Source organism: Rhinoraja longicauda, chromosome 20 (genome assembly GCF_053455715.1).
Source record: "Rhinoraja longicauda isolate Sanriku21f chromosome 20, sRhiLon1.1, whole genome shotgun sequence".
Taxonomy (NCBI): Eukaryota; Metazoa; Chordata; class Chondrichthyes; order Rajiformes; family Arhynchobatidae; genus Rhinoraja; species Rhinoraja longicauda.
In genome coordinates this window covers 4,374,078-4,400,530 of record NC_135972.1, presented here as the reverse complement: position 1 = coordinate 4,400,530, position 26,453 = coordinate 4,374,078, and the positions used below count along the sequence as shown (strand labels likewise).

The 26,453-nt window shown below is 43.2% G+C and overlaps 1 protein-coding gene across 1 annotated transcript in view; it reads right to left on the bottom strand.

Moving 5' to 3' along the window:
* The window catches only part of mkrn1 (makorin, ring finger protein, 1), a 46,715-nt gene extending 29,466 nt beyond the window's left edge, over positions 1-17,249 (bottom strand). The window contains exons 1-2 of the mRNA XM_078416789.1: positions 16,910-17,249; positions 4,911-5,039 (exon numbers count right to left, since the gene is read on the bottom strand). Of these exons, the coding sequence (XP_078272915.1) occupies positions 4,911-5,039; positions 16,910-17,052 (272 nt within the window). The 5' untranslated portion in view covers positions 17,053-17,249. The remainder of the gene's footprint in view (positions 1-4,910; positions 5,040-16,909) is intronic.
* Positions 17,250-26,453: the final 9,204 nt, after the last annotated feature.

Genomic DNA, 26,453 nt, shown 5'->3' with positions numbered 1-26,453 from the left:
ACTGAACATCTTGAGCAGGCTCCACTGAACGCAGACCATGTGGCACGTGCAACACGCACCGACAACGTGTTGTCAAAGGTGCTGAAATTTGTCATGGACGGCTGGCCTGCTGAAGTGGATGAGACTCTGAAAGCTTTCCACACGCGTAGATGTGAACTTTCAGTAGAGCGAGGATGTGTCCTGTGGGGCACCAGAGTGGTGATTCCTGAAAAATTGAGAAAAACTGTGTTAAAGGAGCTGCATTCTGGCCATCCAGGAATTGTGAAAATGAAAGCACTAACACGCAAGTACGTATGGTGGCCTAAAGTTGATGCAGAGGTGGAGCAAGTTTGCAGAGCATGTGAGTCATGTCAATTGGAGCAGAGGATGCCTCGTCAGGTGCCTTTGCATCCATGGGAATTTCCTGGCCAGAGCTGGAAAAGACTACACATAGACCTTGCTGGTCCATTTTTGGGACACACTTTCATGTTGGTGGTGGATGCTTACTCCAAGTGGTTGGAGGTGTTTGAAATGTCTAGCATCACATCACAAGCCACTATCACACGACTGAGAAGACTGTTCGCAGCTTATGGATTGCCGGAGCACATTGTCACGGATAATGGAACGCAGTTCACGTCAGAGGAGTTTAAAAACTTCATGCAGCAGAATGGAATCCTTCATTCTACAAGTGCTCCTGGTCACCCTGCCTCGAATGGCCTGGCAGAACGGTACGTTCAGTCATTCAAGGGTGGAATGAAAAAGCTGACACACACCGCAATGGATGTGGAGGACAGGGTCTCCCTCTTTTTGATGCAGTATCGCACCACACCAAACTGCACTACTGGTCAGTCACCCGCTGACCTGTTTCTGAACAGACACGTGCGCACCCGTTTGGATTTCATCCGTCCGGACACAGCAGCCGCTGTTCGTAAAAAACAGTACAAGCAGAAGTTTCACCATGACCTCCGTGCAGCAGACAGGTGTTTCTCAGTGGCTGACCCAGTGTATTTATACAATACGGCAGGGGGAGGACGCAAATGGATTCCTGGAGTCATAGTGGAACAAACAGGACCGGTGTCTTACAAAGTACAAGGAGGAGACACCGACATCACCTACAGGAGACATGGAGATCAGCTGAGATTCAGAGTCATGGGAGATGGATTGGATCAGGACACTGAAAACTCAACCACTGACACTTCTGCACCGAGCCAACCCGCACAGCCGGAGGACATGTCATCATGCAGCGAGCCAGGGACTGTGGACAGTACAGCTGCAGCTGCTGCGCCGCTGAGTCCACGCCGATCATCAAGGGTCAGGAAGCCTCCAGACTGCTATGTCCCTTAAGCTTCATATAAATTTTTTAAAAAGGAAATGTTCGGCATGAAGGACTGTTTAGTTGTTTAAGTTGTTTTCATTAATATGAACACACAGATGGACTGAGAGATGTTAAAACTACAAGAGGGTCTCTAGTGATAACAAGTAACTTTGCATAGTAGTAACTTTGAGAATGGTTATTGTCAGTAATAAGGCACTTGCTAATTTCAGTTATTTATGATTACCTTCATTTTAAAAAGGGGGTAATGTGGTGTATTTACCATTTGAGTTTTTGTGTTTTGGCAGCTGAGCCTTGCCGTAGTTCCGGGTATAAAGCATTGTGGGATACCTGTATTAGCTCTCTGGTGGTGTTGAAGAAAAACGGCCATATGTTGTATGCTAACCCATCTCACTCGTCGATTCTTATCATAATACACCACAAATACGAATAGTCATATGAATATTGACTTCTCTAACTTCAAGTAACCCTTGCTTTCCCTCCCTCTCCATCGCTCCCCCTCCCAGTTCTCTGACCAGTCTGACAGTCTCCAATTACATTTTATCTCCGTTTGCTTTGTTATTACCTTCTCACAGCTAACAACAATCTATTCTACATTTTCCTTAATCTCCATCCCCTTTGTCTAGTTTTCACACCTTGCACACCTTATCACCTTGCACTAAACCATTTGTGGATTTACTCGAGGGATGCCTGTCAAGCAACGTGAAGATGTCCGTCACTTGGAAATCCAAGTGTCAATTAACTACTTAGCTTTAATCAAACATCTCAACTTCTTTTGTCATTTCAGAACTTCAACCTCTAGAAGCAAAGAAATGCAAGAAAAACTGGGAAATAATCCAAACTAACCAGCTCGGTCAAAAGGAACAAGGCTGTCAGTGCAAGTCTTTGTACACATTGATATTGTGGCACTAAGTGACTAGCAATCTGAACAGCACAATCTCTATTTGCTAGATGATTTGTTTACTCTGTCTTTAAAAGAGCATATTTTTATAATACTTTTCATGTACAAATGATAACCATGTATTATCTTTCCGACTGTTTAGCACGCAACAAAACATTATCACGGTACATCAGTGTACATGACAATACACTAAACTCAAACTCGGAGAACTTTATTGTCAAGTGCATTGACAGTAAAAAAATGGAAAACATGATAAGTAGTTTGCAACAAACTCTACTTGTATAATAGAATGACCAGGTAACTCCCCAACGACACCGATCTCAAGTTTCCGAGGATGACATCTGAAGATTCTTCACAAAGTTGGTGTAGCTGGCCGGGTTCTTAAAACCTGCACACACCAACTGGCTGGAGTTTTTGCAGACACCTTCAGCATCTCACTAGGTCCCCACATGCCTCAATGACGAAAATACAGTGGCACCTACGTCCATTGTGATGAAGTGCTTTGATAGGTTGGTTACGACACAATTCAACTTCAGCTTTAGTAAGGACCTGGACCTACTCCTATTCGCCCAACACCACAAAAGGTCAGCAGTGCACGCATTCTCCACTGGACCACTTGGACAAGAAGAAAACACATTTCAGGATGTTGTTCATCAACTACAGCTCAGTATTTATTGACACCATTCCCTCCAAACACATTGTCAAATGCAAGGAACTGGGTTCTCTGCTCATCCCTATGCAATTGGATCCTCTATTTATTCACAAAATGCTGGAGTAACTCAGCAGGTCAGGCAGCATCTCGGGAGAGAAGGAATGGGTGACATTTCGGGTCGAGACCCTTCTTCAGACTGGCCCCCTGACATCAGTCTGAAGAAGGGTCTCGACCCGAAACGTCGCCCATTCCTTCTCTCCCGAGATGCTGCCTGACCTGCTGAGTTACTCCAGCATTTTGTGAATAAATCGATTTGTACCAGCATCTGCAGTTATTTTCTTATATATATGGATCCTCTATTTCCTGGTCAGCAGCCCTCAACCAGTATGAACCTGCAACAGATCTTCCCCACCGACCATCAGCATAGAGGCGGTTTGCTCAGTTCTGTGTAGCCAGACACACCTCCGAAGAGCTGGGGATCCCAACTCGAAACGTCACCTAACAAAGTTCTCCAGGGATGCTGCCTTACCTGCTGAGTCACTCAAGCACTTAGTGTCTTTTTTTGTAAAACCAGCATCTGCAGTTCCTTATTTCTACAGCTCCAAACCCATCTTTAAATTTGCCGCAACACCACTGTTGTTGGACAAATAATGGTCAACAAGTCAAAATGCCGGAGGGAGGTCAATAATCTGAGTGGTGCCACAACAACAATCTTGCTTTTAACATTAGCAAGACCAGAGAACTGATTGCTGACTTCAGGAAGGGAAAGGCAGCGATCCTTTGGTATAACTGCGCTTATAAGAAATTCACTGTTCCATTCCCATTTCATATGACAATTAAACACTCTATTATTGAAAACACTAATGAAAATCTGCTGAACTCCAATTAAATCAGTTAAACTCAAATTAAGTGCTCTTAATCTTACAAGTAAAAGTTAAAGATAAATAATTTATGCTCTTGTCAATTGCATTTTAAATCAGGTGTCAGCTATGGTTCATTTGACGGTCTCAGCAGCAGAAAACCATACAGCATTACAAAGTTACAGCATTGAATAAGGCCCTTCGGCCCAACTAGTTCTTGCCGACCAAGATGCCCCATCTAAACTTGTACTATTTGTCCACTTTTGGCCCATATCCCTCTATTGTTCCATCCGCATACCTGTCTAAATATTGCCTCCCTCAACCACTTCCTCTTGCAGCTTGCTCTCTATACCCCCACCACCCTCTGCATGAACAGGTTGCTCCTCAGGTTCCTATTAAATCTTTCCCCTCACCTGAAATTGCATCTCAATGACAATGAAGTTAAAACTATAGTTTATGCTCACAATTGATACCCTGGATTTTCTGGCATGCTCAACAAATATAGATTCACAATTAACATATGGACAAAGGCCAAGGTGAATTGATCAAAACTTGCATCGCTCCATGGTCAATTATGTTCTGCCAAAGTTTTAAACACAATGACTAAATCATCTGTAGCATAGGCTATCATTTACCTTGAGAAAAAAACTAATAGTTCAATATATATTTTTAGTTCATCAAAAATCAAAGTAGCTAGATATTCAACTTTACTCAAAGTGAAAGGTCAGAAAGATTTAACATTGCTATATTAGGCCACTTTGCATAACTCCGCATATAGGAGTTAAATATATCAAATAAAATTTGCTGCTGATTTTTCTTTACACAGACCCCTACTAGATACCTGCCAATGGAGTATTTAGGTTTCCAATATGAAGATAAAAACACACGGCTGTTCACATTAATTTAGGAACCTGTTATAATTAAAAACGTTAACTGTTCAATTTCTAGGCAATGTTACATCACCTAAGATTATGCAGAATTATGTAAATCTTAGTGTGTACTTGTGGAAGTCACTGACACCAAGCACAAGGACAATAGCTAAATAAAATGCTAAAATGCATCTTTACATCACATTACAGAGCTGGATTATTGACTGACCAAAATCGATTCATGTTTCTGGACAAAGCTTCATGCCATCCAGAAATGAGAAGTTGTTGCCAATTAATGCCACGTGTTGCTCCTTACCTGCAACGGTCTCCATAGCTACAGCATCCTTTCTGAAAGTACTTGCAAATCAATGAAGGCTTGCTGGTTGTATGGTCATGGAAATAACGGCAGTTGTTTCCTTCTTTACAAACTCCATGCATGAAATACCTACAAGTAGAGTTTCACAGTTTCAGCTTATTAAACTCTTGGAAACTGCAATAGAATCTTTAAAAAATGCTGTTAAAGTTTGTATTTTCTTATCTCCCTGCTTACCATTAGCTGGACATGCATACTCGAAAGAACAAGCATTGCATACACAAACATTCGGAGGCCGAGCTCCAAGTCCAGCTTATGAACCGCACCAGAGAATGGGCCTTGCACTCAACATTCACAAAACAAAAGATTTCTGCTAACCTGTCCTAATTGTATAACACCAATGGACACAAAGTGCTGGAGTAACTCAACATGTCAAGCAGCATCTCTGGAGATCATGGATCAATATTCCCCAGAGATGCTGCCTGATCTGCTGAGTTACTCCAGCAATCTGTGCCCTTTTAACCAGCATCGGCAGTTCTTTGTTTCTGTATATCACCGCACCTTGACTAGAAAAGGTCCAAGACAAGACCCTGAAAAACATGGACATCTTTCCATTTCTTGCGAGCCATCTCACAACAAAAGGCAGACAGCAATGGTGATATATACGAATATCTTCAATGGGCAAGCAGAGTCTTTGACTATCAGATGGCAAGTGTGCCTGGAGAGCAAGAGCTCAAATATTCACACACTGGACACGAGAAAATATACTGTCCTCGACAGTAAATAAAGTTGTGGAACAAATGCAGCAAATACTCACCAGCATTACCCAACAAAAATAACTTTGCAGTCTTGTAGAAAGAATTTGGGCCAAAAAAATTAAGTGGCAGATTTTAAAAATATATTTGCACATACTAAAGAGTATCTACTAAATAATGAATGTACAAGTTTACAAGATACACAACTGGATTATTATTATTGGAAGGTAAACAGGGAATTGGAATAATTTCTTTCGATGCAAAAAGTAATTGAAAAACAAGGCACTGCACAAACTGTGGCAACAACAACAAAAAATTTGGATGAGCCTTGAAAAGGGCCACACAAAATGTGAAAAAAGTATTACAGCTTCTCCCAAAACAACTCCACTGGACAAAGTGGAAAGTTCATGGTGTAATTTCCACAACTTCAAAAGGCAGTTGCATTTAGAATTAGAGAGCAAGCACAAACCATCATGAACAAGAAAAAATAGAACATGCATTTAATTTAATATAAAAATGGATAGAGAGAGACAAGCTCTCTGGAAGAATAGATTTTCCTTATTTCAGCTCCAAATCATTCTGATTATGTTCTGCATTCTCTCAGCAACATCTATTGGTGAGATCCACAATCTATTAAATAGAGATTCATTGGTAAGCTGAATCATGTTAATATAACCTGCAGACATCATTCGTTAGGCTAAACTCAGGCTTTACTCAAGACTTAAAATAAAGTAGCCTCATAGCATCCCCCTCACAGCTCACTGCCACCCAGCTTTGTGTCGTCCGAAAACTTAGAGATGTTTTTGTGTCATCCGCAAATTTGGAGATGTTAGCCATAGGGCTAAGTTTCGGTAATAACAACTGTGTCCACAGCAGAGGCAGCACAAGACATTTTAGATAATGAACAAAGAACATCCAATAAATACATTGGGGAAGAATTAAAGTAAATGAACTCAGAGTTGGAGTCATACAGCAAAGAAATAGGCCCTTCTGACCAACTCGTCCATGCCAACCAAGGTGCCCTATCCAAGCTAGTCCACATCTCCCTAAATTATGTCTATCCATGATAGACACAAAATGCTGGAGTAACCCAGTGGGACAGGCAGCATCTCTTCAGACTAGTCTGAGGAAAGGGAAATGAGGGGTATAGACAGTGATGTAGAGAGATATAGAACAAATCAATGAAGATATCCAAAAAAAGTAACGATGATAAAGGAAACCAGCCACTGTTAGCTGTGTGCTAGGTGAGAATGGGTACCTGGTGCGACTTGGATGGGGGAGGGATGGGGAGAGAGGGAATGCAGGGGTTACTTGAAGTTAGAGAAATCAATATTCATACCAATGGGTTGTAAGCTAACCAAGCGACATATGAGATACTGTTTCTCCAATTTGCAATTAGCCTCACTCTGACAATGGAGGAGGTCTAGAACAGTAGGGTCAGTGTGGGAATGGGAAGGGGAATTAAAATGTTTGGCAACCAGGAGATCAGGTAGGACCAGACGGACTGAGCGAAGGTGTTCAGCAAAACAATCGTCCAGTCTACGTTTGGTCTCGTCGATGTGTAAGAGTCCACATCTTGAACAATGGATACTGTAGATGAGGTTGGAAGAGGGTCAAGTGAACCTCTGCCTAACCTGAAAGGACTGTCGGGGTCCCTGGACAGAGTCGAGGGAGGAGGTATAGGGACAGGTGTTGCATCTCCTGCAGTTGCAGGGGAAGGTTGTTGGAAAGGGGGTGGTTTGGGTGGGAGAGGAGTTAACCAGGGAGTTGTGGGGGGAGCGATCTCTGCGGAAGGCGGAAAGGGGTGGGGAAGGGAAGATGTGACCCGTTGGAGGCGGCAAAAATGTCGGAGGATTAGCTGTTGTACATGACAGTTGATAGGGTGTGTTTGCACAAATGTCTTAAATACCATTATTGCACCTACCTCAACTACGTCATATGGTAACTCGTTCCATATACCCACCACCCTATGTGTGTAAAGGTTGTCCCTCAAATCCCCATGAAACTTTTCTCCTCTCACCTTAAATCCATGCCCGTTGGTCCCCCAAGCTGGGAGGACTAAAGGCCTATCTATTCCTCCCCCCCTCAGGACCTCTCAGCCTCAAATCCTAGCCTGCCCAACCTCACCCTATAGCTCAGGTACTCAAATCCTAGCAACATTTTCATAAATCTTCTTTATACTCTTTCAGTTTAATGGCATCTTTCCTATAGAAGGGACCAAAACTGAACACAATACTCCATATGCACCCTCACAAATGCCTTGTACAACTGTAGTAATGTCCCAACATCTATGGAGATACAAGAATCTGAAAACCTGAATATAGTATAGCCATGAAACATTTAAATAATTCCCCTTCACACCTTATTACACTGAATACACTCAATACACTGACTGATGAAGGCAAGTATGCCAAACACCTTCTTTACCACTTTCATGGAACTATGAAATTGAAGGGTCATTGCAACACTCCAAATACAAAATAATCAAATTAGCTTGAAAAATATGACTTTTGAGTGCTATGTATAAGATATGGGGGAAAAGATATTTCATTATCAAAAAGATATGGCACTTTTTTTTCTGTGGATGAAACCACTGACAGTTCACATGGCAGTAAATGTTTTTGTGATGTGATATATCATTGAGGATTCAGAACTTGCGGAATTGGCATAACTTAATGGATAACAGACTGAAATTTTAAATTATCTCTGGGTTTGGAATGAAATAAACAGACTGAGATTTTGACAAATGAAGCACCTTGAATGACAGAGGAACATAATGGAATGGTCATTCATCTAAAGTAATTTCAAAAATACTTAAGCATTGATGCTGGGTGCAGCAATGTAATTTATCTCTAAGAGGCAGCTCAGGACTGAATTCCCGAGCTGTGATGAAGGGTTTTTGACCTGAAACGTCAACTGTAGACGTTTATAGAGATGGGGGCCTGACAAGCTCCTCACATCACCTATGTAGTGATATATAACCCTGAGGTCCAATACCTTCCAAATGTTCCTTCTCTACTCTGTGATTACAGGCCACAGATTCCCAGCAGTTAGAGGGGGGGGGGCATTAATTTTGTTCATCTCCAAGGAGACTGAGCACATCTGCTAATTTCCTCTAATAACATCTGCCTTGCAATCTCTTCCATTGATGGCTTTGAACACTGCCTGTTGGGAACGTCTAGTTTCGGGTCCATGAAAGACAAGGCCCATCCAATACAGTTGACAGGTAACTGCAGCTTTAATGCTAGGGATTGCAAAAGCAGCTTTCTAGTGCCTCAGGCCGCTTCCTATATGTAGCCAGTTCTCAGCGGCAGACTTGAATGGTGCCCTATAGAACAATGAGATTTACGTCAGTTCAGGGGTCTTAATCTTCAAATATGCTATTCTTCAGATCAACTGAAAAAGCCTTATCTTCTTCTAACCTTTCTAACGTCATCTTACATATATACCCCTGGTTCTTGATCTCTCTACTAAGGATTTTTTTCTATTTATCCAAGTCCCTCAATGTTTTATACACCATAATTAGACCTCCTCGCAGTCTTCTCTATTCCAATGAGAACAATCCCAGCTCATACAATCTTCTCCGTCCAAGTTGACTCTTGCCCTCTTGCCTGGATAAAGTCTTATTTGATAGAAATTGTGGTCTAAATCATATATTCGATGGCACTGAAGACATTTTTACTTGTAGATCAGTGGTTACGACTCATATGAAACACAAACTTGCAGAGTGCATTGATATTACATTTACAAACTTCAGCTCATCACAACTTTGCTTTTTTTTTTAAACAAATGGGGGCAAATGTTTCTGCCAATGTCAAGAACATATTTCTCATGTTCTCACTCAATAACCTAACTGGTATTAGTTTATTCTCATCTCGTGTACCACGATACAGTAGAAAAGCTTGTTTGCACACCACCCAATCAAATCATAATTTTCCAATAAGTAAATCAACCCATTACACCTATAACAGATAGTGCAAAGAGAAAGCTACCAGAATGCAGCATAGTGTTACAACATTATAGTTACAGAAGAACTACAGATTAAAAATATGTAACGGCCACAATGAGGTAGGTTGGAAGATCAGGACTACACCCTAACCTATGGGTGGACAAGTCAGTAGTCTGATAACAGCAGGGAAGGAGCTGTTCCCAAATCTGGTGTGCATACTTTCAAGCTTTTGTATCTCTGCCTGATGCAAGGGGAAAAGTGGGAAAAGCCGGAGCGAAAATGGTCCTTAATTATGTTGGCGTCTTTCTGGAGGCAGCGTGGAGTTGATTGGGAGGTGTGGGGGGAGATTTATTTGTGTGCTGGACAGGGCTTTACTTCTGGTTTAATGACAGTTAGCGCCATGAATGATCTCTGACCTTTGAAAGCATGTCCAGAATCTCATTGAACTAACTACTCACTGTTCAGCTTGTAAACATTCACACTATTCTGGTAAAGTACATTTCCTTTAACCTGGGTAATACAGAAACCTGGAAATGTAGGATTTCTGCGTTTTTTTACTGTGACTTTCTTGCGATTCCAATTTTGCACTTTCCTTTGGGACTTTTGAGCTATTGAACCTCTGGTCAAAAGAAAGAGATATACAACAGGTGTATGAGCTGGTTTCAAGTGAGTACGGGGGCTGTAAGAGCACACTTAAGAGAGAAATCATGAATGCAAAATGAGGACAAGAGATGGCTTTAACAGGCAAGGTAAAAGAAAATCCAAATAAATTCTACAAGTACATTAAAAGCAAAAGAATAACTAGGGAGGAATAGGTTGTCTATGTGTGGAGGAGGTAAACATATGCCTTTCCTTAAGAAAGACTGCAAGAAAAGGCCGAGGAACTACTGACCGGTGAACCTAATATCAGTGGTGGACAGTTTATAAGACGGTATCCTGCAAGAGAGGATCTACATGCATTTGAGAAAGAACTGACCAGGGATAGTCAGTGCGCCTCTGTGCCTGTGTAATGTGCCTCATGAATTTGCCTTTGAAGAGCTGACCAAGATGGTTCAGGAGGCAGGGTGACCTTTTCAAACAACAGTGTTAAGGACTACTGGAACTTTATTTGTAGATTCAAAAATCATAAAAGGATTATTTAATCTCACATAAGATACACTTATTTTAAACAGCGCACGAGTTATGAGAAACCCAAAGGGAGTGAAAATTGCGTAATTCTTTCCTTTAGTTACAGCACTTAAACTGAGAAATACATATCTCCCAGAAAAAGGGTTCAGAGTGTACAGTAAATCAGTTGTCATGTTATTCCAAGTCAGCCGAACATCTGGAGAATAATTGGAACCAAGCTGAAGCTTTGAAGTTCTCAAGCACTTCTTGCAGCAGCCCAGATAATAGCAGATGAGTGTACATTTCTCAAGTCAACTAATGATCCACAGATCTCTTGTACATTTCACGTCCCAGGTAGCAAAATTACAGCTGGTAGAGGCAAGGGAAAGATGTTCATTGTTCTTTACTGAAAGCATTAAACAAAAGAAAAGCATCTTGTAGATAGCTGCACAATTTAGTTCAGTTTAGTCACGTGTGCTTCAAAGCCGCAGTGACATGGGTTCAGTCCTGAGCACGGATGCTGCCACTGTGGAGATAAGTTCTGATTTCATCTATGGGTGGCTGATGGTCAGCACAGATGTGGTGGGCTAAATGGCCTGTTTCCAAGCTGTATCCTTCTACAATTCTATGAAACTGAGAAAAGATTCAGTTTTATCTTGAGAACAAAGACTAGAATACATGGATCTCCCAAGACAATAGCATGTCAGATGTTTTGTAAAGTAAGAAAACATGTAGGCAGGACAAAAATGGTTGATAAAGCTAGTCCGATAAATTACAATGCAACGGCAAATAATGAAAGCGAAAAGGACTCCATGGAGTTTTAGACAATTGACAATATATCTAGTGTGCACACAAGTAACCAAAGCAATAACATTTGCAATTATATGGGCAATATAGGTTAGTCATATGAGATTGATTTGAAAATCTCTTAACCGTGTTCTTGTCAAGACAATTTATAGGTGCCAACAAACTGAATTACATACAACAGAAACCTCAGAAGGTAACCTTGCAAAAGTACATAAAACAATAAATATTGTGAAAGTATTTTGAGAATGACTACCAAATAAAGAGAGTTGGTCATAGGGCATGTTTCAAAGTTATTAACTGAAAGAACTAAAAAAGACAAAGTACAGCAGTAACATAGCAAGTTGGGCAGTATCTTTGGAGAACATGGACAGGTGACGTTTCAGGTTAGGATCCTTTCTCAGATTGTTTGTAGTGGGGGGAGAAATGGGGGTGGGTTAAAGCCTAGTAAATGATAGGTGGATACAGGTGTGGGAGGTGGGGGAAGAGTTTGTGAAAAGGAGATCAGGATTGAAGAGTAGCGAAATGTGAAGCCAGTGGAAGGAATATAGATGGAAGGGGATGGGTAAAGGAGAAATGGAGAAAAAAGTGTGTTTGGCAGAACCATGTGCTCAGACGGCAAAGGGAAAATCCTCAAAATTATTCAGGAAAACAGGATTAATCAATGAAATGAAGCTTGGTTGGGTAGCCATCCATTTTCAAAAATGAGCACATGAAAATGACTACAAAAGCAACATTGCTAAAATTCAATTTAAATCATTATTAGCCCAACAATGCAAGCTTATACATTTAAGATTAATTTAGATCATCCCTGGTGCATTATTTTTAAGATGTCTTATTAGGTCAGAGTTATATGAGGCACTGCCTCGCATTACAGCAACAAAACACAGTAATTCAGGTGTAGGGAGAACTTTCCATTTTGCTGTTTAGTTTCAAAATGATGCACGGTGTCATCAACATAACTGTCAGGTAACACTAATTCTCAAGTATCAGTTCAATTTAGATTTCACCAGAATGCTATACTTCAGATCTCATTAGTCTTTTCCTAAATATTTGCCAAAAAAGTTGAAAACTAGATTAAGTGAAAGTGTTCCTCAGGACAACCGCTTTTAGCTGCTTCATCACTGAACATTCATCCAACATTTGTAAGAGGTGAAGTCCTCTGATGTATGCACAATATTCATTTCCAGAAGCAACTCAAAATTAAACAGCCCAGACCCACAACACGCCAGACATAAATTTCAGGTAGAGGCTCAACAGCAGCATTGGAACACACAACACATACGAAACAATGACCATTTCAATAAGAGAGAATCTAACCAGCTACCCTTGACAAGCCTTGAGAATGCAATAATGGTAAACAAAAACAAGACACCAAGCTGATTTGGAAACGTATCAATATTCCTTCATTACAACTGGATTTAAATCTTCAAACTCATTCCAAAAAGGCCTGCAGCGTTTCATATAGTCTGCCCACCACCTCAAAAAATGCTGAAAAATAATGAAAATCAAAATACTTCAGACATTGAATATTTGAAATTAAAACAGAAAATGCTGAAATTGCTCAGCAGTTCCAGCAGCACCTGTGTAAAGAGGAATAATGTCTCAGATCAAAAGACCTATCTCTATGCCAATGCTGCCTGATCTATTGAAGTTCAGGTTCAAGTTCAAAAAACACTTTATTTGTCCCTGTGGGGCAAAAGGGTGAGCTGCGGAACAGGAGTGGTTGGGAGTTGAGGAGCTGAACAGCCTTGGGGACAAAGGTTGCCCTTCTCCTCTCTGCCCTACAGCCTGGGCAGCGAAGCCGGCGTCCTGAGGGGAGCCACTCAAACGCAGAGAACAAGACGTGTGAGGGATCCAGTAAAATTCTGCCAGATGACCTTAGCATCTGCTGGTCGCATAGGGTGGAGAGGGCTCTGATAGGGAGTCTAATAGACAATAGACAATATGTGCAGGAGTAGGCCATTCAGCCCTTCGAGCCAGCACCGCCATTCAATGCGGTCATGGCTGATCACTCTCAATCAGTACCCCATTCCTGCCTTCTCCCCATACCCCCTCACTCCGCTATCCTTAAGAGCTCTATCCAGCTCTCTCTTGAAAGCATCCAATGAACTGGCCTCCACTGCCTTCTGAGGCAGAGAATTCCACACCTTCACCACTCTCTGACTGAAAAAGTTCTTCCTCATCTCCGTTCTAAATGGCCTACCCCTTATTCTTAAACTGTGGCCCCTTGTTCTGGACTCCCCCAACATTGGGAACATGTTTCCTGCCTCTAATGTGTCCAATCCCCTAATTATCTTATATGTTTCAATAAGATCCCCCCTCACCCTTCTAAATTCCAGTGTATACAAGCCTAATTGCTCCAGCCTTTCAACATACGACAGTCCCGCCATTCCGGGAATTAACCTAGTGAACCTACGCTGCACGCCCTCAATAGCAAGAATATCCTCCCTCAAATTTGGAGACCAAAACTGCACACAGTACACCAGGTGCGGTCTCACCAGGGCCCAGTACAACTGTAGAAGGACCTCTTTCCTCCTATACTCAACTCCTCTTGTTATGAAGGCCAACATTCCATTGGCTTTCTTCACTGCCTGCTGTACCTGCATGCTTCCTTTCAGTGACTGATGCACTAGGACACCCAGATCTCGTTGAACATCCCCTCTTCCTAACTTGACACCATTCAGATAATAATCTGCCTTTCTATTCTTACTTCCAAAGTGAATAACCTCACACTTATCTACATTAAACTGCATCTGCCATGTATCCGCCCATTCACACAACCTGTCCAAGTCACCCTGCAGCCTTATTGCATATTCCTCACAATTCACACTACCCCCCAGCTTAGTATCATCTGCAAATTTGCTAATGGTACTTTTAATCCCTTCATCTAAGTCATTAATGTATATCGTAAATAGCTGGGGTCCCAGCACCTAACCTTGCGGTACCCCACTGGTCACTGCCTGCCATTCCGAAAGGGACCCATTTATCCCCACTCTTTGCTTTCTGTCTGTCAACCAATTTTCTATCCATGTCAGTACCCTACCCCCAATACCATGTGCTCTAATTTTGCCCACTAATCTCCTATGTGGGACCTTGTCGAAGGCTTTCTGAAAGTCGAGGTACACCACATCCACTGACTCTCCCGTCAATTTTCCTAGTTACATCCTCAAAAAATTCCAGTAGATTTGTCAAGCATGATTTCCCCTTCGTAAATCCATGCTGACTCGGAATGATCCTGTTACTGCTATCCAAATGCTCCGCAATTTCGTCTTTTATAATTGACTCCAGCATCTTCCCCACCACTGATGTCAGACTAACTGGTCTATAATTACCCGTTTTCTCTCTCCCTCCTTTCTTAAAAAGTGGGATAACATTTGCTATCCTCCAATCCACAGGAACTGATCCTGAATCTATAGAACATTGAAAAATGATCTCCAATGCTTCCACTATTTCTAGAGTCACCTCCTTAAGTACCCTGGGATGCAGACCATCAGGCCCTGGGGATTTATCAGCCTTCAGTCCCATCAGTCTACCCAAAACCATTTCCTGCCTAATGTGGATTTCCTTCAGTTCCTCCATCACCCTAGGTTCTCCGGCCCCTAGAACATTTGAGAGATTGTGTGTATCTTCCTCAGTGAAGACAGATCCAAAGTAACGGTTTAACTCGTCTGCCATTTTGGAACAGACTTTGGCTGTGCTCTGCAGGCGGTTTCTGTTCTGAAGGCTGATGGAGTGGAACCAGCAGGTGAAGGAGAACGTGATGACGCTCTCAATGAAGGAGTATTAAAACGTTATGAGGATGTCCTTGCTGACCCCAAAGGAGTTGAGCTTCCTCAGGAGATACTGCCGCTGCTGGCATTTCCTGAGGATACCCTCAGGAAATGTGTTGGAGGCAAATTTCAGCAGGTTGTCCAAGACTGTGCCCAGGTACTTGTATTCCTCAACAATCTCCACAGGCTTCCCTTACACTTACAGCACCATCTTTCTTATAGTAAAATGGACTATAAATGTTGGCCTCGTTAATGTGTAGGAAGGAACTGCAGATGCTGGTATAAACCAAAGATAGACACAAAAAGTTGGAGTAATTCAGTGGATCAGACCTCATCTCTGGAGAAAAGGAGGTGGTGACATTCCGGGTCAAGACCCTTCTTCAGACTGAGATTTGGGGAAAGGGAAATGATCGATATCTCAGTACCTCGACTTGATTAATCTTTTACCTCTACATTCAAAATCCAAGGCAAAATTTTACAGTCTATGTTCATTACTGATAAAGGTTTGCTTTACCATCTTTCTCCCTTATACAATTCAGTAACAAGAATTAATCATGGTATTCCAGAGGTTTTCTCAGAGATCTAAACAATTGTAACAATTTCCACTTTGATTGCCAGCTCTTTTGGGATAAAAGCCAAATTTCCAGTAGTTTTTTGTACTAAACCACTTATTCTTAACAATTGCTGCATTGGACTCTAAATTTCTCTCATCCATATTTTTCAACTTCTCACCATTTCGAATTTATTTACAGTTTATATTTCAGAAAAATCACACCGGACTTTCCACTTTTTAATCCATATGGTGCAGTTTTGTCCACTGAATCCAATGTCCTTTTACAATTCTACCAATAAAAAAGCTATATTCCATCAAATACACTTTAAAATTCAAGACAATTAAAGTTTAATTCACGAAAGTCTAGTCCTTCTTCAAGTTCTCAATAATTCACTGGATGTAAATTGGACAATGTATACAATACATATTTTGGGACGGATATGACTCAAAAACAAAGTACACCTCCCATTTTTTCTGAGTACAATTTACAAAAGAACAAAAAAAACACCATGAGATTTTATCCACATATTTAATGAAATATAAAATAAGGATAGTTGTTTAAACGCACCAGTATATTGTACATTTAATATTTCATGAGTTCATGCTCACTGCGGCTTTTGGTCGACATGACGTCACTTCAAAACCGGAGATATTTCTTCCTTTCTCTCAAAAGTTTTTTTAAACTTTCGAAAGCACTCCAGGTTCGACAAAAACACTCATTACAAGATAAAATCTTTGAAAATTAATAAGATTATGTACCGTCTCCATCGGCTATCCAGAATTTTTTTAAATACCCAGATGAAGGAGAATTTAACCGACACAATGTACTTCTAACACCGGATAAAACTGATGTGTGTGCCGCAAGTCTCATCTAACCTCGTCAAACAGTCGGGAGAAACAAATGCTGGCCAAGTAAGAACCTCTTCCCTGGGGTTGTCCCGCCGCTCGGAGTTTCCTGGTTTAAACAGATCGTCGTTCATCATTGTGTTACTTGCAAATAATTTGCATGGCAGCCACCAACAACTCTGTGATTTGTATTAAATTATTATTGTTGTTGTTACCTGCATGTCACCTGCTTAGTCCAACCAATTCCTGCTCCAGCAGCGGCGGCGGCTGCCACCGTGGTGGCGGCAGCTCCCGATGTTGCTGTTGCTGCCGCCGCCGCCGCCGCCGCCGTCCCCATGGCTGCCGCTGCCTCCGCCATTATCCACCGCCGTCACCTCGCGGTGCAGCCGGGCCTCCCAGCCGCCTCCGCGCCGCCACTTCCGGGAGGAAGGTCTCGGAATCTGCTCGGAATCAGCTCGACTCGCGCGCATGCGCGGCTAGCCGGCCGGCCGGCCGGCCGGCCGCCCGCCCGAGGGACGGGGAGCGCGCACGCGGATCACGTGCTCGGTTCAGGCCCGCCCGCGCAACACTACTCGGCTCAGGCCCGCGCGTGCGCACGCGATGTCTCCCCAGCGCCCGTTGGCCGCAATCGTGGTGGGGGGGGCGGAAAATAAACACAAGCGCCAGGATCGTAACAATCAGTCAAACTTCCTCCCGTGATCGGTATGTCCACTTGTGACAAAGGTAGGAAAGAGGGGAGCGAGAAAGAAAGGATGGATAGTGACGTCGGAGACCTCGGCAACCGCCACCCTGCGCCGAGGGCGGTTCGGAAGGCGTGTTCGGCAATTTCCGGAAGCGGGCCGTCAACCTTCGGCAGTTTCCGGAGAGGAGGCGCTGCCGCCAGCGAGTGAGCGGCATGGGGTTGGCGACGGAGGAGGCGGAGTGCAAACGCTTCGTCCTCTCGCACGCAATTTAAAGGCCGGGGCAAAGTTGTCAACGTAAACAGCCTGTTATCTGAGGCACATGTCATCACAACCTGCATGACATCCTCTATCATGGCGTTTGTGCTGAGGCACCACAAGGGGGATACAAGAGACAAGATTGTTTTATTGTCATACTAGACAAAGTGGACCCGTAGGGCCCAAACCTCTCCTGCATTGGTGCAGCACCCTGTCCTCTCCCCCCCCCCCCCCCCCCCCTCCCTTCTTCCCCTCCCCTCCTTTTAAACTTTAAAATGTGAATAACTTAAAAAAATATAACACCAATTTCAATAAAACTACTTGCATTATCACTAAAGTGACAATGGTGAGTAAGGTGGGCCTAAAATTGTCACGCTATCGTGTACCGTTTTGGCTGAAGTTCAGTCACAAACAAGATAACAAACGAGCGTTTTAGTATATAGATGAACCACATAGAACAATAACATTCTTACTTGCAGCAGCACAACAGAATGTCGTTCTATCTGGAACACATGACAGTAAAACACTTGTGACTCTTGTCCACCCTTGTCGTGCCACAGCACAAACACCATGATTCAGAGGATGTCATGCGGGTTGTGAACACACATATCACCATCTCGATGCTATTTACCAAATGAAAATGATAGGTAACGATTCTGAAGAAGGACCTCCATCCGAAACGTCACCTAATCCTTGTTCTCCAGAGACGCTGCCCCAGGCTGGGTCCCCATTGTTCTTCACAAAGGTCCCCCCACACTGGGTCCCCATTGTCTTCCCCTCCCGCTCATCGACCGAGAGACCCCACGTTGCCGCCAAGGCTCCCATCGCCGTCACCGCTGAGGTTCCTTCGGCTCAGACAGGCCTCGCCACCCGGCTTCACCGCAGTCCCCTGGGAGGCCTGTGGAGCGAGTTGGGCCGATCGGGGCCCTTTCCAGTCTTCACTCGTCGTTCTGGTCGGCGGTGGCGTGGTTGCTCGGCGGGTGGATCGGACCCATGTGGCTCTCCGGGACACAATATACTGCATGTACATCTATCTCTCAAAAACAAAAGGTCTTGCAGCAGCATCTGATGTCAGTCTCTGAGTGTGTTACTGTTAACTGCCCATGGATTAGAGAATCCTATGTTACACATCTGCTCGGGATGAACCATGACATCTTTGCATGACAACCATTGCATCTTTCTCTGGACTCTGTCAGTTAAACCACACTCTGCAAACAGTTGGGCAACCATCTCCTCTTCATAGCACCCATCCCAGGGTCAGCATCCTTTGGGAGCAAAACTCCCAACGGTACTGGAAGGATCTGGCTGGGAGAGTCCCTCACACCACCAGCTAAGTGGGACCTTGGTGCTTGTTTCAGTTCAGTTTCGTTTACGGTCACGTGTACTGAGGTGCGGTGAAAAGCTTTTGTTGCATGCTAACTAGTCTTGAAAGTCACTCCTATGAATCCAATAGGCGGCAGACGTTATGTTGGCCAACATCTTCATATTCACCCCACATTGAAATTTGGCAACATCGTAAAAAGATATAGCATTTCAAGAGTCAACACTATTTAACTGTCATCTGCATCTGGACCAGAACAATTACATGCTTACCTGATATAGCGTCACAGGCACATTGAGCGGTTAAACACAACACACAATAAATAAATATACAATAAATTACCAGTTATACTCGGCAAACCAGAACATAATAGTGCAAGGCAAATTACATAATGCAAGCATACAAAGTTCATAGCAGTTTGGTGCTGATGCGTAAGGATGCATAAAGAGATAATTAATGGGAAGAGGCTGTTCTTCAAGCAAAAAGTAACATTTCTCAAGCTGCTGGTCATAGGACTAGAGTTAGGCCATTCGGCCCACCAAGAGCCACAGTTTAAGAATATGGGGTAGGCCATTTAGAACAGAGATGAGGAAAAACTTTTCCAGTCAGAGTTGTAAATCTACGGAATTCACCTCAGAAGGCAGTGGAGGCCAAGTCTCTGAATGCATTCAAGAGAGAGCTAGATAGAGCACTTAAGGATAGAGGCGTCGGGGTATGGGGAGAAGGCAGGAACGGGGTACTGTTTGAGAATGATTAGCCATGATCACATTGAATGGTGGTACTGGCTCGAAGGGTCGAATGGCCTATTCCAATATTGATAATTGTCAATAAGTCTACTCCGCCATTCAATCATTGCTGATCTATCTCTCCCTCCTAACCCCATTCTCGTGCCTTCTCCCCATAACCTCTGACACCTGTACTAATCAAGAATCTATCTATCTCTGCCTTAAAAAATTCCAGACTGCCTCCACAACCTTCTGTGGCAAAGAATTCCATAGATTTACCACCCTCTGACTAAAGACATTTCTCCTCATCTCCTTCCTAAAAGAACGTCCTTTAATTCTGAGGCCATGACCTCTAGTCCTAGACTCTCCCACTAGTGGAAACATCCTCTCCACATCCACTCTATCCAAGCCTTTCACTATTCTGTATGTTTCAATGAGGTCCCTCCTCATTCTTCTAAACTCCAGTGAGTACAGGACGAGTGCCAACAAATGCTCATCATAGGTTAACCTGGAATCATTCTTGTAAACAGTTCTTTCTCCTCTTTCTTCCCGATGGCAGCGAGATGAGAGCTTGTCAGGGTAGTGTTGGTCTTTCATGATATTAACGGCTTTCTTGAGGCAGCATTTCCTGCAGATCCCTTCAGTGGTGGGGAGGTCAGTACCCACGATGGACCAGGCAATGTCCACCATCAGTTATCTTTGTCCTGTCTAAATTGTAATATATTCTTGTTTTCTGCCATTACTTTATTTTGCCCTCCCAGATCATGACTGGTTTGAAGGAGGTCTCTTGCTAACAGGGCACTGAGAGATGGCATTATTACAGAAGACAATAATTATACAAGCAAATTTATTGATGTTGGGTTTTTCTGAAATTTTATTCTGATATTAAAAAATATGCAAAATATAAATTGTACATAAACTCTTCATACATTCAAATGTGTAATGATCCTGATCTGATAAGGGGACTAGAGGTAAAAGAGCCATTAGGAGGCAGTGATCACAACATGATAAGTTTTACTCTGCAAATGGAAAGGCAGAAGGGAAAATCGGAAGTGTCGGTATTACAGTATAGCAAAGGGGATTACAGAGGCATGAGGCAGGAGCTGGCCAAAATTGATTGGAAGGAGGCCCTAGCAGGGAAGACGGTAGAACAGCAATGGCAGGTATTCCTGGGAATAATGCAGAGGTTGCAGGATCAATTTATTCCAAAGAGGTGGAAAGACTCTAAGGGGAGTAAGATACACCTGTGGCTGACAAGGGAAGTCAGGGACAGCATAAAAATTAAAGAGAGGAAGTATAACATAGCAAAGAAGAGTGGGAAGACAGAGGATTGGGACTCTTTTAAAGAGCAACAAAAGTTAACTAAAAAGGCAATACGGGGAGAAAAGATGAGGTACGAGGGTAAACTAGCCAATAATATAAAGGAGGATAGCAAAAGTTTTTTTAGGTACGTGAAGAGGAAAAAATGGTCAAGGCAAATGTGGGTCCCTTGAAGACAGAAGCAGGGGAATTTATTATGGGGAACAAAGAAATGGCAGACGAATTAAACTGTTACTTTGGATCTGTCTTCACTGAGGAAGATACACACAATCTCCCAAATGTTCTAGGGGCCGGAGAACCTAGGGTGATGGAGGAACTGAAGGAAATCCACATTAGGCAGGAAATGGTTTTGGGTAGACTGATGGGACTGAAGGCTGATAAATCCCCAGGGCCTGATGGTCTGCATCCCAGAGTACTTAAGGAGGTGGCTCTAGAAATAGTGGAAGCATTGGAGATCATTTTTCAATGTTCTATAGATTCAGGATCAGTTCCTGTGGATTGGAGGATAGCAAATGTTATCCCACTTTTTAAGAAAGGAGGGAGAGAGAAAACGGGTAATTATAGACCAGTTAGTCTGACATCAGTGGTGGGGAAGATGCTGGAGTCAATTATAAAAGACGAAATTGCTGAGCATTTGGATAGCAGTAACGGGATCATTCCGAGTCAGCATGGATTTACGAAGGGGAAATCATGCTTGACAAATCTACTGGAATTTTTTGAGGATGTAACTAGGAAAATTGACAAGGGAGAGTCAGTGGATGTGGTGTACCTCGACTTTCAGAAAGCCTTCGACAAGGTCCCACATAGGAGATTAGTGGGCAAAATTAGGGCACATGGTATTGGGGGTAGGGTACTGACATGGATAGAAAATTGGTTGACAGACAGAAAGCAAAGAGTGGGGATAAATGGGTCCCTTTCGGAATGGCAGGCAGTGACCAGTGGGGTACCGCAAGGTTCGGTGCTGGGACCCCAGCTATTTACGATATACATTAATGACTTAGACGAAGGGATTAAAAGTACCATTAGCAAATTTGCAGATGATACTAAGTTGGGGGGAGTGTGAATTGTGAGGAAGATGCAATAAGGCTGCAGGGTGACTTGGACAGGTTGTGTGAGTGGGCGGATACATGGCAGATGCAGTTTAATGTAGATAAGTGTGAGGTTATTCACTTTGGAAGCAAGAATAGAAAGGCAGATTATTATCTGAATGGTGTCAAGTTAGGAGGAGGGGGAGTTCAACGAGATCTGGGTGTCCTAGTGCATCAGTCAATGAAAGGAAGCATGCAGGTACAGCAGGCAGTGAAGAAAGCCAATGGAATGTTGGCCTTCGTAACAAGAGGAGTTGAGTATAGGAGCAAAGAGGTCCTTCTACAGTTGTACCGGGCCCTGGTGAGACCGCACCTGTAGTACTGTGTGCAGTTTTGGTCTCCAAATTTGAGGAAGGATATTCTTGCTATGGAGGGCGTGCAGCGTAGGTTCACTAGGTTAATTCCCGGAATGGCGGGACTGTCGTATGTTGAAAGGCTGGAGGCTTGTATACACTGGAATTTAGAAGGATGAGGGGGGATCTTATTGAAACATATAAGATAATTAGGGGATTGGACACATTAGAGGCAGATAACATGTTCCCAATGTTGGGGGAGTCCAGAACAAGGGGCCACAGTTTAAGAATAAGGGGTAGGCCATTTAGAACGGAGATGAGGAAGAACTTTTTCAGTCAGAGGGTGGTGAAGGTGTGGAATTCTCTGCCTCAGAAGGCAGTGGAGGCCAGTTCGTTGGATACTTTCAAGAGAGAGCTGGATAGAGCTCTTAAGGATAGCGGAGTTAGGGGGTATGGGGAGAAGGCAGGAACGGGGTACTGATTGAGAGTGATCAGCCATGATCGCATTGAATGGCGGTGCTGGCTCAAAGGGCTGAATGGCCTACTCCTGCACCTATTGTCTATTGTCTATTGTCTATTCAGTGGTGTTTGCACCTTACAAGAAAACACCCTCGGCCCTCATGTAGCCCCTAGGGTGCTATCCCTTCCCTTGTTTGTGGAGTGACCCCAATGGTCTTAGCCCCTCAATGTTTAGCAGCATCAGAACTATAGACGGTGGTCCTCCCCCACAGAGCCTTGATGTTGACTGCACCAAGCTTCAGTACATCTCTCAGCACGGGCTCCTGAAGTCTGGAATGGACCAGTCGGCAACATTGAAGGCCCTGTTCAGATCAGCCGTAAGCCGAGAAATGGGCTTAGCACATTTTTTGGATGGATTATTTAATTCCAGAGGATTCTGCTCCAGTGAACGACACAGTGAGGTAAGGTGGTTTTATTCCATCTTGATATTCTATGGTGCCTTTTCAAACTGAAGTAGATATGAGAATTAGTGAGCGACTCCTGTAAAGTGACAGCACATGTGATCAGTTTCTGCATGCAAAGCAAATGGTGAAAGGAAAAAGCAGCATGATTTCAATACAGATCCAACCGCTTTAGTAGTTTGTCATAGCACAACCCGCTCATTCCCAGAATTTAGCATCTTGAGTCAGTTCTGAACTGCCTCCAATACTTGTACAGTAAAACTCCAGCAGATTTTATGGATTATTGGATGTTACTTCTACTAATTCCCCATCACAGGTTATCTAAGATGTTTTCCAGTATTATAATTTTTTCTAGTGCAAAAGGTAAATTTTAAATGAACGTAGGAAACAGGGTCCCAGTGATGGGAAGGGATTTGTGGAAAGCAGGGAGGGCCCTGGTGAGTAGAAATGGAACATGGAAACTGAGGCTTGGATGAGTGGAAATGGAGTGTCGGAACTAGGGCCAGTTCAGTGGAATAAGAGTGTGGGAACAAGAGTCTTAGGATGTAAGGCGCTCGGGAACAGGAGTGGGCACAGAGCACAGCAAATATCACCTTGTGAACCAGTTTAAGTTTTGTCTATTGTCACGTGTACCAAGGTGAAAAGCTTTGTCGCGTGCAAATCAGTCAGTGGAAAGGCAATACATGATTAATTCGATCCATTTGCATGATGAGGGTTTAATGTTTAGTGCAAGGTAAAGCCAGTAAAGTCCAATCACGTGCTCCCGCTCCACCAATGAGCCGCCCAGCCCGCTGGCTGGGTGAGGTCATGTGGGGCGCGGGGCGGTGACGTCACCTTGTCCCGTATTTGGGAGTGAGGAAGTTGGCAACCCTACCTTCGGAGGAAGAGAAGGAAGAAGGGGCAAGCCAAGGTAGCATTTTGTAGGGACACATTTAAATTTGTTAAAATAATATTTAGTCATGTAACGAGTAGAAAGCTCAAAGCTTCAAATGAAGAGTTAGATGAATAATTTAAAAGGAAATACTCAATACAGAAATTAATAGGGAAATGGGTTTCACCTCCAGATATACGACCCTTAGGAGAGATAAAGTATAAGATAGATGGTTGCAACTACCATGGAGTTAGAAAACATTGTGACTCTGGAGCAAGTCCAGCAAAAACTCTACAAACACAATATGTTACTCAAAAGCAGCAGATGTGCCTGGGGTCCACCTGAATATCAAGGCCGATGAAGAATGTTTACAGCCAGTCAAAAAAGAAGGCAAATGTGTAAAGCTCCTGTAATTGTAGGTTATTTTTCTATGCGTGTTTTAATCTAACTGAAGAGACTTGTTTGTGACTGCAGCACATCACACTAGGTACAGATATATTAGTGATAAGCACAACAGATTGATGAGTAAACTACATCCAGTACAAAGATGCATGATTAGCAAAGCTGATAATCACATCTATTCCTTGAAAACTCAAAACCCCATCCTCTGAGTGACTGGGGTACAATCTCTTCCAGTTGTGTTCCATTAATTGCATATTCTCTCTTTCCTGCTGGTTCTTTCTCTCTCTGATGTACGAGAGAGATTCTCTCTCTCATTGCTCAGGCATGTAATTTAAGACTACCCCCCAAGTGTTTTCTGTGCAAAACCGGGAATTGTATGCTCCAATTTCTAAGACTTTGATTTTTAATTAGTTCCAATGTGTTATTCCCAATGAATTCTCCCTCCTTCCCTTGTGGCTCTCCTAATTGTTACAACCCAGCTGGATGAATATTGATTTCTCTAACTTCAAGTTACCCTTGCATCCCCCCTCTCTCTCTCTCTCTCTCTCTCTCTGTCCCTCCCCATCCTAGTTGTACTAGTTTCACTGTTGTGTTTGTATTACTCATGATCACCTTTCCCACAACCAACAATGGTCCATTATGGTCTCCACCTTTCCTTGATCATACTGGCTTTTTTCATATCTTTCACTCATATGTTCTATTTACCTTCTTTTTCTCTTGCTAACCTCTGCCCTGACTCTCAGTCTGAAGAAGGAACTGGACCCGAAAAGTCACCCATTCCTTTTCTCCAGAGATGCTGACTGTCCCCCTGAGTTACTCCAGTATTTTGTGCCTAATTTTACATAGTCCTGTATCATCGGAACAATTAGGTAGCCCGAAGAGATTATTTGCTTATCCAAGTAATGTGGGAGTTGTTTCAGGCCAAGACCCTTCTTCAAACTGAGAGTCGGAGAAGAGGGAAACTAGAGATAAGGAAGGGTAAGGTGTGAATACAAGACATCAAAAGAGATGCTGTCCAAGGAATGGAAGAATGGTCTCAACCTTAAACGCTCCCCATTCCTTTTCTCCAGAGATGCTGCCTGTCCCGCTGAGTTACTCCAGCATTTGTGTCTATCTTCAGTATAAACTAGTTTCTGCAGTTCTTTCCTACACAGGGGAACCAGCGGCCTGGTATAGGTGAGTGGAAACCAGAGCACATAGAAACATAGAAAAATAGGTGCAGGAGTAGGCCATTTGGCCCTTCGAGCCAGCATCTCCATTCAATATACCCAATTGTAGGTAGGAAGGCAGGAACGGGGTACTGATTGTGGATGATCAGACATGATCACAGTGAATGGTGCGAAGGGCCGAATGGCCTACTCCTGCACCTTTTGTCTATTGTCATGGCTGATCGTCTAAAATTAGTACCTCGTTCCTGCTTTTTCCCCCATATCCCTCGACTCCCTTAGCTCTGAGCTAAATCTAACTCTAACTCTCTCTTGAAACTCTGTCGTGCAGCGTCTGTGGAGGGAAATGGAGAGTCTGAAGAAGGGTGTACGTGTAGGACGTAGCAGATGCTGGTTTACACCGAAGATAGACAAAATGCTGGGAGTAACTCAGTGGGTCAGGCAGCATCTCTGGAGAATAGGAATGGGCCTGTTCATCTCCCTGCACAGTCGCTTCCCGAACCGCTCAGTTCCTCCAGCACTTTGGTTTTCACTCACGAGTCGAGCACCTGCAGGTTCGAGTATTTAATTGGCAGCATCTCTTTTACCGGACAGGACTCTGGAGGTCACTCAGCAATCTCCCTGTAACACGAGGAATGAACGGCTTGTCAAGGACGTGTTGCTAAATCATACATTGTAGTGTGTGTTTTTGTATTGATTCTGTGTGTTTGCGTGA